We start from the raw sequence: 12,630 nt of genomic DNA, 5'->3' as shown, positions 1-12,630 counted from the left end.
GTTGTTGAAAAACTACATCAGGTGTTAAGACTGAAAAACTATGCAAAATATAGTGTTTTATGATCATCGCATTAAGGTCTACTCAGGCTGTCAGCAGAGAAATTGTTATTTTCTTTACCCTTACAATTTCAGTATGAGAAGCTGTCAACAAAACCTGAAATTTTCTTGACAAGCACAAGACGCTGCAGTGAATATGTTACCTCGATTTGCATCTTGAGGTGCGTCTTGAAGTGGGAGAGCAGAGTGAGGAAAATGGAGAGAGAGAGTTCGAAGACCTCAGGCACGGAGGAGACACCATTCTTGGACAGGGCCACACACAGGTACTGCTTGATGGCATTGATGAACATCTCGTTGGTCTTGAAGATGGGCCCGGCGTTCTGCAGGATGGACAGGAGCAGCTGGAGGGACAAGACCTTCGATCGCAGCTCATGGGACCTGAGGTAGTGGGGGGGGATCAGAGGAGGAAGTTCAGGCACTCTTTCCATGGGACTATTCGTGTATAGTCAGGGGAAAATAAGGATAAGACACAGTACTGGTATTATCATGAGATCAGTCTGAATATTTCAATAAGAGGGAAAAGACTGACTGTGTGTATTTTTGTGCATAAAGTGCAGGTCCTTGTCTGTATCTTTTTTCCAGCCATCTGTTCAAGACTCTGAGAACACATTGTCCAATCGGATGAGCATTAACATTTCAGACGTACAATACATTCAGCGCGGGAAAAACAAAGAAGTCTCGCTAAAACCAAGTACTAATAGGCAAATTATCTGTCCTTTAAGAAAAGTTACACCTCAAAGAAACAGCAGCGTAATGCACACTGAGACCACATAATACTGTATTTCTCAATCTGAGAGTTAAACTCTTCAACAGCCATCAAAGAAATGATAAGGCAACTAAAACAAAGCTCCTCTGTCTGTGTTTTTCTGCTGCAGCAGGACAGAAGAACTGGACTTAAAAAAAAATACTTTCAGCTACTTTATATGCTGAGATTGGCTGCTTCTCTGCAATGTCTTCCATCTCTGGCGAGCAGACAAAGTAGGATTTATGTGGCACAACAAAATGTCTCTACTGCTTCTGCAAGTGCCCAAAAACAGACATTTTTCCCTAAAAAGGCTACTTCTGTCAAAGCGTACACATGCATTCTTGTTCATTGTTTTTCATTGTCTACAGAGCAAGAAAAACAAAAGAAAAAAATAATTATTAGTAATATACGTCTTGTGTTTATGATTAAAAGTAAAATATGTATATTATTGTCATTTATACATTTATTAATGGTAACAGGATGCAGAAATAAATCTAAATCCAAAGTGTTGCATAAAAGACTACATTACACATAATTCTACAGAACAGGAGAGATGATACTGTTTGTTGTGTGAGATCAATCAAACTACACTTCATGTCATTTCATTTTGAAAGTATTTTTTGAACCACAATGACTTAACTAAAGTGCGGTAAGGATTACACAGAGAGAATAATGTCAGATTTGACAAATGTCCAATGTGGCCCTGGTCAAGATGATTTATCCATATTTAACACATTTACGACTTCTACACTTGTTTGAGGGACAGCGTTGTGTTGTACATGTACCTATACCGTAAATCATCATAGATGTCCCATAACAGGCGTATAATAATCCCTCTTGAGACCTGATGTGTACCACCTGGTCCACCATGAAGATGCAAAGTACTTTCTGATAGTTAAGATAATAACAATGCCGCTTTTCCATCTGTGTGCTGTGCTGTATGTGTGTGTGTGCGTGACAGAGAGTGAAACATCAGAGTAGCCTTGTTAGAAGGGTAAAAGGTTTCTATCTGGCAGTGACATGGCAAATCAGTGCTGAGGTAATTGACGTGGCCTTCATCCCACACACACACACACCTTGCATTTCCACCACATTCATTTTCCAACAACACTATTCAAGAATTGAAAAGATTAGATAAATACAAAAGTAAACAAATATTAGTCACCCCACAGGCACTGTGTGAATTGAGTTATACACAGAAACCAGATGCAGGAAATCATGTTTCACAAAAGCTACTGCTATCAGGATGAGCCAATTTGGCAAAACCAGAGCGTGGTCAGAAGTAATAATGAATGATGGCAAAATCTAATTAATGTTCCTCTTTCTGGTGCTTTGAAAAAGAGAAACCGTTAAAGGGATTCATGAAACCAGGAAGTGATTTAGAAAATGCTGAGCGATGCCTCATTGTCTCCTTCATCACCATTTATCAAAACACTACCGTGATCACTTCAGCCATCCTCATTTTAAACCATGACTCACGTCTATTCTTATACCCAACACACTCACACAGAATCATAACTGAGGCAACAGAGCCATTTAACAAACAGTGAGATTTTTAGAATAAAACACGACCTTCCACTTTTGGTGTGCTTAGGAGCAAAAGCTGGAAAATATCTAAATGACAAAGAACAATGTATGTCACTGAGGTTATCTCTTAGTCAGACTACAGCCTGTTTCTACACCTTCTGATCATAATTAGTCAATTGTGTTAAAGTATATAGCTCTGACTTTTTGTGCACAATAATTCTTTCACTTGGTTGAACTTATGCACAAAAATGATCAAGCAAATAATACTGATAACCCATTGTTGCACACTACATGGAATGAATTCTTACTTGGGATCAGGTGGTCCATCTGACAGCGGTTTCATTGACAGCTTGCAGAGTGAGCGAAAGACAAGAAAGGCATCTTTCTGGAGGATGTGGGAGAACTTTGCACCTGGCGGCTGGCCCGGCGCTGCTCCTGACTCCTACAGAGAAACAAAAACAGTAAAACCAGTGTGCAGTTACCAACATCTTCTTTTACTGAATCTCAGCCTATACTACACATACAAAGTGTATGATTAAAAGCCTCCAGGTCTATTAGATTGGTTAAACCTTGATCACTGAGGAGTGCAATCAACAATGATTGGGGACTTCATATACAGCTGAAAAGAAGGGCGATTACATAAGACATTCCAGAAAATGTATTCAGTAAGGAAACTGGATTTAGTAGTCCTAACAGTGCAAGTCTTTTTCATTATTTTGTCTTTTGATTAAATCAAGTTGTTCATTATCCTCTGACTCTCAGCCAGTACAGCTATTCAGCAGGGCCAACATGTTACATCATAAACAAGAATTACATATTTTGGAAAATGGGTATGAACTCCAGCCAAGAATCAGAACACATATTATATATGAAACGCATAAAATAAATGATTTGCTGTGTACTTTGTTTTTCACTTCATTTCATTTAAACCAGCAGATATGTAATAACTCTGGCTCGTCCTTTACCTGAGTGTCATTGGACGAGAGAGACAGTCTGTCATCAGGCAGCGAGGGGGTGAAGCTGGCAGAAATAGGCGTGCCGGGAATGCCGTTGGCATGGACGTGCTCGCTGTCGCTACCCAGGGTGCCCTCGTCCTCGAGGGAGCTCTGGGTGCCCTCTGTCGGCGCTTCAGTCGGCTCCGACTCTGCTGGCTCGCCATCGCCGCCAGACTCCTTGGTGTCAGAGCAGAGGTTTGTGGGGTCCAAGCAGTGCCCTGTGGTGATGACAGAGCAGGGAGAAGTTGGATTGACAGGACATTGATCTCTAGTCTCAATATGAAGATACTTAAAACACCCTGAAACAACATGACTGGCAAGGCAACATTAAACAGTCACATCTTAATCTGGAGTTGTATGATGTACACTTGAAACAAAAAAAAAATAAAAAAAATGGATGAACAGCATGTTCAACAGCATTTTAGGTTAAAAAAGGATACTGGAGTGCATTTCTCCTCAATGTTCCTCCCGACCATTAAAGCCTGTTTGTAAAATTGCTGCTCAAGGGTAAAAAAATTTTGAAAATGGAAGCCAAAGCACCACTCTTTTGTGTGTACAAGTTAATGAAGTTTTTATTTTTTATTTTTTGCAGCCATAGAAAAATAAAGGCTTCTTTTAACTTGTGAGAGCTTTGCCTTCTTTTTGTCACCATCAAAGGGAACTTCAGGGAACTTGACATGACCCAAAATTATAGTGTAGCTTCCCAGGAACTATTTCTTAGCAGAGTGGGGTTTAGAGACTTTTGCATCTCCTTTCAGACACATTTTGTACCCAAAAATGTGCTTGTTATCTATTTAATGGGGGCACCAGCCTGGAAGCGCGGATGAGGTTCAGCTTGTATAATCAGTAAAGAGCACCTCTTTTCCTTTTTCCTTACGTATTTAAGAAAGGAATGTGCAAATAATGGAAAGATAAATTAAACGTGTGGTTGATTCCACAGCTGAACTGCATTCTGCTAGATCACTACATTTACAAGGGTCAGTTTCACATAAAAAATTCTCAGATTCACAAAAAGCAGGTACAAAATGGCACAGGTATTCGGTGGGAATTAAAAAAACCTGTATTCTATAGCAAACAAAGGGTGAGCAAACTGAAATGGGAGCTCATTAGAGCTGCCCGGGATAAAGAGTAAGTATTTGAACTTGCTGTTCATTGAGCTGCTGATGCACAATGACAAACACTCCCACTTGATAGTTACTCTAAGGTGGGTTGAACAAATGATCTTTTCTTTGGTCTGTGTGCTTTTATTTCCTTTGTAAATAGTTAAATGACTCCTACAACATTAACAATAGAAATGTGCTTATAAATTAAAATATTATTTTAGGACACTCAGAGAATAATAAGCCAATGCCTTTGAATTTTATTATTTCATATATATTTTTTACTCCATACATTACAGAACACATCTCACCTCCTGCAACAGTATTGACCACCTCCTGCAGAATACTCTGGACGATTTCCTGAGCTTTCTCCTCATAGTTTGGGGTCCCCTCGTCCTCCTCCTCACCTGCCTGTGGATGCTGCTGGGCTGCTGCATCACACACACACACACACACACACACACACACACACACACACACACACACACACACACATACACATACACATACACATACACACATACACATACACATACACACACACACACACACACACACACACACACACACACACACACACACACACACACATTAAGAAAACACACCTTCTTTGTTGACTAAAAAGATGCAGAAAGCAAACACATCCTTTCTGCTATAAGCATAGTGCTTTCTGGGACAGCATCCATAAATCTACAATGTCATTGTTGACAGACATTTTTAATCCAACTCTTCATACTCTACACCAGCTCTCGCAGTGAATGAGCGGTTGTAGTCTCTCCCCCCTCTCCTATTTACAGCTGTCCTATCCGTTAAAAAAGCCACCCAAAAAGTTAAATTAAAAATTTAAATTACATTTTAATTAAAATTTAAAAAGTAATAATATGTGATCCTAAACAGTGGCTGTGGCTGTTTATCAAGTGTGTTCTTATGGAGCCCTAATTACTTTAAAGTCACAATTAAATGGCATTCGTCATTACTTTGCTTCTGATAATTACATTTTTAACTTGTTAAAACAAGATATTGGGGAAGAAGATACTGTAAGATGCGGAGGGTCAAGTCATTTCGGTCATTATAGTACTTTTGTCTTTGTCTGTTGGTAGACCAAAGGAAAATCAGGATACAGAATATAAAAATAAAGGACAATAAAATGAATCCTTGTGCGCAGCCTTACTCTGTGCTGCTGCGGTGGCTTGATCTGCCTCAGTCTGTTCATTTTCACAGAAATCAGAACCATTTTCTGGATCTGGGCTCTCGTAGACAGGCCCCTGCTCTCCCTGCTCCTCTTGCTCCCTCTGCTCCTCCTGCTCCCCAGACCTGCTGCTGCCTTCTGGGGCGGGTGTCGAGGGGGTGGACGGGGTGGATGGGATGGTGATGCTGGGAGTTGGAGGGGTGACGGGCCCGTTGGCCTCCTGGGACAGACTCTTGGCCGGCGGGTGGATGTGAGCCTGGAGCTGGGGGGAGTCTGGCTCACTTTGCTGGGTAACCGGGGAGTGCTGCCGGTGCCGCTCTCTCTCCAGCTGCTTTGCTTCCTGCAGCTGCACGCACACGCACACGCACACACAAAACAATAAAAACAAAACATACATACACAGACAATACACATAAAGAAACAACAAAAGCATTCATCAAGCAGGCACATGCAACACACACATAGGCACACACAGAAAAGGTACAGGTTAATAATATGTAAACGAACTCATAACAGAAATTATAAGTTTGAACAACCTGTCTAGATTCCCTGAGGGCTCACTGAACCCAAAGCAGAGCCACAACACTTCCAGATGTCAAAGCAGAGAGCAAAGACAACACTTCTTAGATTATTGTAAAATATGTTTTAACATCTAGAGTGTCAGCATACATTAGATGTGTGTTCTTATGGAAATGTGTATGAATACGCACTCACTGAGAAGTAGGACATGCTACTAAAACAGCGATGAGACAAACTTTGTGGAATCGATTCATGCTGGCTGGTGTGAACTGAGTCTTTTTTAGATAGCTGGTGGCAGAAGATATTTCTGATGGAAAATGGCTCATACAGCCATGTTCTGCCTGATGCGTCATGGCTGACATGTGTTACCACTGCTTCTGATATGGAGTACTGGAAAGTGTTGCTAAAAATGGGTCACAAGACATTTGCACACGGTTGTGGCCAAAAGAATATGTGATGTTAGTGAATATTGTGTTATCTTAGATAATAGATTGCTTCATGGCAGAGGTAAAGTTTGCTTTTGAAAAAAGTTAAACTATCTCTACTGCTGATCTCAGAGGGAAAAAGTACTTTATTATATGCATATGTTACACACGTCACTATTTCATGGCAAACACCGGTACAAGTTCCAAAAGAGAGAGCAAACAATCACAAGCAGTGGAGGTTCTCTCAGCCAAGCTAAATTAACAGCAGCCCATGGTGCATTTTCAATCCAAGTGCATTTGTAGATTTGTTGGGCATAAATGGTAAAAAAAAGTAAAGAAAACGAATTATAGACTTGAGTGACTCAAAGAGAAAAAGCACAGTAACTAAATAGAGGTATGGTTTACAGATGGAAATACATGACACATTTACAAAACAGTGGTGACAGATTGCGATCCTTCTATCTACAGCTGACTAGCTTTTCAATAAATAACTGTAATTAACAGTATAAATCTGCCAAGTGCAGGGACACTGGAGATGTCAGTAGTGCGTCTCATCTCCCTTTCTAGCCACTAGTCATAATTATACGATATATTTTATGCTGTTTCGTCATAGAAAGTTGATTTTTTCTCTCACAAATTAAAGACTGCATTTCACATTACTTCACACACAAACTTCTTTTATTAAACCCATTATGTCTTGTTTTTGAAACCACACTTCCAGAAGCTGTTCGACTCCAATTAAATGAGCCTGCTGCTATTGTCACATTTAAATGTAAGCAACTTAATTCCATGACACAGTATTCTGAATGAAACAATTAGTATTGAATGTGAGCAACCGTAACAAGACCAGACGACGCACCTCGGCTGGAGGGGACAAGCGAGGCAGCGCAAACAAACTAAGCTCATTATTTAAATGCCACCTCAGTCGGATAGTGAAGGCTGAGTCTGTGTGAGTTAGCGTGTGTGTGTGTGATCATACCATGCTGAGCTGCAGTCAGGAGGATACATCTACACACAAACAAGAGTGGATCTCCCTGTGCAGCAGCACAACACTACACAAGCAGTGACAACACAACAATAGGCCTCTGCCTCAAAGTCTGCCTTGTCTCTCTATCTCTACCCCTGACTGCTTCTTTATAATTCTCCGTCTGTGTCTGACTCCATACCAGTCGCTCATTGTTCTAAAAGAACTGCGTTAGGCCTTTGGAGAAAGAAAACATAACAAAAAGCTGTCAGGAATGAGACGGGCGTAGCTGACCTGTGATAAAACATTTACCCACGCTCAGGTGTGAATGTGAACCAAGATGTAAATTGGTGCAGGAAAACGAGATGATGTGTAGGCAAGTCAACAAAAAAGCCACGGCAAGCATATGGTGGAAAAAAAGTACACAGCATACCTGCTCCTGTGCAGTGTAGGAGCAAAGGAAGAGAACGGATGAGTAACATGAATGGATGGAGGAGAAAAAAGCGCAAACACAGACACACAGAGAAGAGTTTGAGAGTTCTGATCAGGCAAGTCACGGCAATCCTGCACGCTTTACCTGGCGGTCACGCTTTCTGGAGGCCAGAGACCAAGATAGCTTGTGATTTGTAAGCTATGTGTCCAAAAGGAAGGGAAGGGAGGCAGGTGAGGAGGGGAAAAAGTGTCATTCAAAAAGAAAAAGATGACATTAGAGCAAGCTTTTGTTTTGAAGGCAACACCTAAAATGTCCCTCTGGACACAAAGCAAACAGTAGACTTTAATGAAATCAGTAAAAAGTGGTTCGGGTAAACCATCAAGCTTAAAGCTTTCCACAGAATATGTCTTTCAGTATATTACAATCCGATCTGACCCCATGCCACAACTGTTTTGTATACTTCTAATTTGTTGCAGAATTATTAACTGCAACTTCGTAGATTTTTGAGTCTTACAATTTGCTACATTGGCTTTTGTGTCAAATTCCATCAGATAATGACTCAAGGGAGGAGTTACCCTCTCTCTCTCACTTGTGTGTGTCTTTCTACATAAACAGGATTATGTGTTATAAGTGAATGTTTCCAGACGGTGGGACATACTGCTTGATTCTCCATGCGCGCGAAGATGACGTTGAGCATCTGTGTGAGCGTGGCCTTGGCTGTAGTCTGGTTGATGAGGTTCTTGCTGGCCAGGTAGATGTTGTAACACGTGCGGACGGCCTGCAGCACAGTGCCCTCGTGGATTTCTATGTGCTGGGAGGTCACAGCTGTTAACAGAGCCTGGAGGAAAGGAGGGAAGACATGAGGTGTCAAAGTGGCAGAGGCAGGTTGAGATGAGCATCAAATGGATAGCTGTGGTAAAAAAAATATTTATCTTGTACAAGGAAATACTTTGACAGTCAGTGCAGAAAATCCTATACCTGGTTGACTTGGGCCAGCTGATGTCAATATGTCTCTAAGGCCTTTTTATACACATGTGCTTCACTCCATAAATGCGCTGGACATTTTATACATCAGTGTCACATTCAAAAACAGTCCTGAATCTTTTGCCAAGTCCTGCTGGTATTTTACCTGCTTGGGACCTGGTTAACACTTTCATGCAAGTGTGAATCACTAACAGATAGATCAGATATCTGAAGGAAGTTACAGAACAGACAAGAGCAGATTTTTTTGTTTCTCAGAGGACTTTTTTCCACCACAGTGCAGCACCACAAAAGACCACAAGAAACATCATCAGTCATTCATACCAAGTGCTTACGGGATACAAATCCAGCAACACATTTAGCTAAAAAATAAAATCAAAATAGGAACTTAAAAAAAAAAAGAAAAAAGAAAAAAAGAAAACTATGATGGCTTGCACGTTTTTAAATTGTAAACATTGCAGCAGTATTACAATTCCTATCTCACAGATGATGAAATTGATGAACACATTTCATGGGTTTATGGGGGATTTGAAGCTTCCAGCCAACAATGCCTATGATCTGCAATCAAGCTATGATGATGAACAGCCATTCAACACTAAATAAAATCTATTATTCAGGCAGCTTTTGCAAACTGTGCGTGCTTCTTCTACCTTGGTGGCAACATTTTCCAACTCACTGTCATTCTCCAGCAGTGACGACAAAACAAACCAACTAAAAAAATCCTTCTAGAGGAATCAAAAGGATATTTTTGTGTATGCATTTTCTCAGGCCAAGTCATAGTATGGGACACTTTACTCAGTGACCTTTATACAGGTCATGAATACTAAAATACAAATACTACAAATATAATTACACTTTTTATTTGGTGTGCGTGTGTGTGTAGGATAGGCAAAATGTCTGCAGTGTACTACAATCTCCACTCCACATTTTAATTGCCTAGTTACGGCTTGTCTCCCAGTAAATGATCACATTTGTAACATAATTACACACCAACTAAATTAGTCTTTCAAATGACATACTGATTCATAAGCTGAAACAATGTTTGTCTTAAAATGCAGCCACTAATAGTGTTGTTAATGAATTTAATATCAATAAAACGGACTTCATATCAAAGGTGTTTCATAGGAGGTGGACAGCAGCACACCTTAATAATCTGTAGTTGCACGCCCTCATCAGTCTGCGGCCCTTGGAAACAGGCGCAGATGGTCTCGATGATCCGGTCGATGAGCTTCTTGCCCGGAGCCGTGCTGTCCGGGGCGCTGCCCGTCAGGTGACCGTACGCTATCAGCTTCTACAAGGCACAAACATATGCTAACATTGGGAATGCGTGTCATGACACTTTATGCACAATGACCCTATTAAAAATACTTAAATGTTTTATTTTTTGTTGTTGACTTGGTCGAGGTAGGCATAAGATCTCAGGGCAAACATTTGGGGCTCTGCAGTCCAACGTGTCCTGCCACTGACCTGTAAACAGTCGAGCGAGGTGATGACGATGCGGGGACATTTGGACTGACATGCCAGCTCAAACGGCAAGAAGTACTTGTCGGCTTCAATGAAGTTGGTCTTTGATTTGATTGGCGGTAAAGTGCTGGAACCCGATTTGCCGTCTCCACTGGGCGGACTAGGAAGGAACAATACAGAAAAAAAAAGAGATGGAGACTGTGAGATAAACACAGCGATCACACGGTCCAGTCTGTCAACTGGAGTCTCTAGAAAAGAAGCAGGGTTAAAAAATCTGCCTGACACACTCCCAGGCATCCAGGCACTAATAACTAAAAGTGAGTGCAAACAAAGAATGGCATGCTTCACTGTAGAAAACAACCTCCAACATCCTGTACCTCTGGGAAAATGCAGAGTAACACAATATTTATTACGCTGAGTTTAATGTAGTGCCTGACTGCTTCAAATTTTTCACTTGAGGGGAGGGGGGTAACTAATCCCAGAGGTTTGTTATTCAGGCTTTGCCATGTGTTCATGCTGACAAAGCATCTTCTGGCCTTAAATCAAACGATACATTGATTTCTTTCTGAATTTTTAAAGACCAGAGACAAAGAAATAAAATATGGACCATTGCTTTTCAGCAGCTATTTGTCTATAGCATCCCCAAGCACAACCACCACACCCAGACCCCACTAGCTGGAATAAGAGAAGAACAGAGAAAGGGAGGGAAGGAGACAGCTAAAGAAGGGAGGGGTTGCATTGTTTATGTCTTGGCAATGAAAAAGGATGACTTCAGCTTTTTTTAGAGGGACAACCTCACAGAGTATAGCAGGGCACAATCACGGAGAGAAACAGAAGAAGAGAGGAAGGATGGAGTGGAGAGGAAGTGCCTTGTTAAGGACAGGGAGAAAATATTATAAAGAGAGCTATTTGGAAACAAAAGAGGAAACGGACATTGAGTAGCATGAATTTAAAAGGAATTAGAGCGGGATCAAGAGATCACAGAGCGAAACAGACGAATAGAGGAAGAGTGGAGAGCTTAGTAAAGAAAGGGAACAAAAAATATTATCACAAGAAATATCGGAAAACAAAAGAGTAAACAGGCATCGAGTACCAAAAATTATGGAGAGGGTAAGTCACAGGACAAATTTATGCATAGAATTATAAAAAAAAATAAAAAAAATTAATCTCTTAGACAGCTTTCTGGACAACAAGAATAAAGTGGAGCTGTAATTCAGCAAAGAGCATCCACTCCGCTGGCTCATCAGCATGGTCTGACCCAGTCTCCATCTCTCTCGGCTGTTGTGCGGTGTGTCTGCAGGGAGCTCGTCTCCTCTGGCTTATCCCTGGTTTCCCTGCTTAATGTCAGCTGGCCTGCTCTCTCCCTTATAATCTGCCTAACGTCACACTTAGCCTGCTTGTAAAATATAATATGGCCATTAACTGGGTTTTAGTCAGACGGCAAGGTCTGTATCTACGACTCCCTGGTGCCATTGTGGGGTGCTGCAATTGAAGTTTAGTGGCTTTTATTTTGTCAGGGAAGGGACGACAGATCAATATAATATCAATATCTTGATTAGAGCAACAAAAAAGAATCGATTAGTTGTCAATATTAAATTAACTAATACATTAATTAACTGTTTTGATAATCAATTAATCGGTTTGAGTCATTGTTTAAGAAAAAAAAGTCAAGTTTTCTGATTCCAGCTTTTTAAATGTAAATATTCTGTAGTTTCTTCACTTCTCTGGGACAGTAAACTGAATATCTTTGAGTTGTGGACAAAACAAGACTTTTGAGGACGTCATCTTGTGCTTTGGGAAACACTGTTCGACATTTTTCACCATTTTCGGACATTTTATAGACCAAACAACTAATCAATTTATCAAGACAATAATCAACAGATTAATCAACAATGAAAATAATCGTCAGTTGCAGCTCTAATCTTGATCTTAATCTTTCCAGTCTTTGTGCTAAACTACGGTATGCTACCCGTCTGCTGGCTGTAGCTTCATTGTTAGCAGACAGATACAAGTGTCAATAATCTCTTCCAACTCTTGGCAAGAAAGCGATTTCCCCAAATGTCTAACTATTCCTTTTACTGTACTTGTTTAAAACCAACATAAATAACATCTGAACATCTACACTTGATCTACTAAGGAAGACTGTGATAGAGTTGAAAGCTCCAAAATAAGCAAGTAAGTAAGTAGACTTTGTGTGCAGATTTTTTTGTAGATCGTAAAATGTTCTTTTT

At 40.6% G+C, this 12,630-nt stretch overlaps 1 protein-coding gene across 7 annotated transcripts in view; it reads right to left on the bottom strand.

Annotated features, from left to right (window-relative positions):
* The window catches only part of arfgef1 (ADP-ribosylation factor guanine nucleotide-exchange factor 1 (brefeldin A-inhibited)), a 55,378-nt gene that overhangs the window by 19,681 nt on the left and 23,067 nt on the right, over positions 1-12,630 (bottom strand). For 2 of the 7 annotated variants that reach the window (XM_078281274.1, XM_078281276.1), the window contains exons 3-12: positions 10,403-10,559; positions 10,080-10,226; positions 8,613-8,792; positions 8,099-8,152; positions 5,596-5,959; positions 4,736-4,855; positions 3,295-3,542; positions 2,638-2,771; positions 587-655; positions 201-435 (exon numbers count right to left, since the gene is read on the bottom strand). In XM_078281274.1, coding sequence (XP_078137400.1) covers positions 201-435; positions 587-655; positions 2,638-2,771; positions 3,295-3,542; positions 4,736-4,855; positions 5,596-5,959; positions 8,099-8,152; positions 8,613-8,792; positions 10,080-10,226; positions 10,403-10,559 — 1,708 coding nt within the window. The remainder of the gene's footprint in view (positions 1-200; positions 436-586; positions 656-2,637; positions 2,772-3,294; positions 3,543-4,735; positions 4,856-5,595; positions 5,960-8,098; positions 8,153-8,612; positions 8,793-10,079; positions 10,227-10,402; positions 10,560-12,630) is intronic. The other 5 variants (XM_078281279.1, XM_078281280.1, XM_078281275.1 and 2 more) reach the window with 4 other exon arrangements.

The sequence above is a fragment of the Sander vitreus genome, chromosome 22, assembly GCF_031162955.1.
Source record: "Sander vitreus isolate 19-12246 chromosome 22, sanVit1, whole genome shotgun sequence".
Classification (NCBI taxonomy): Eukaryota; Metazoa; Chordata; class Actinopteri; order Perciformes; family Percidae; genus Sander; species Sander vitreus.
Note: the sequence above shows the minus strand (reverse complement) of the source record. Positions and strands in the feature narration are given on the sequence as shown.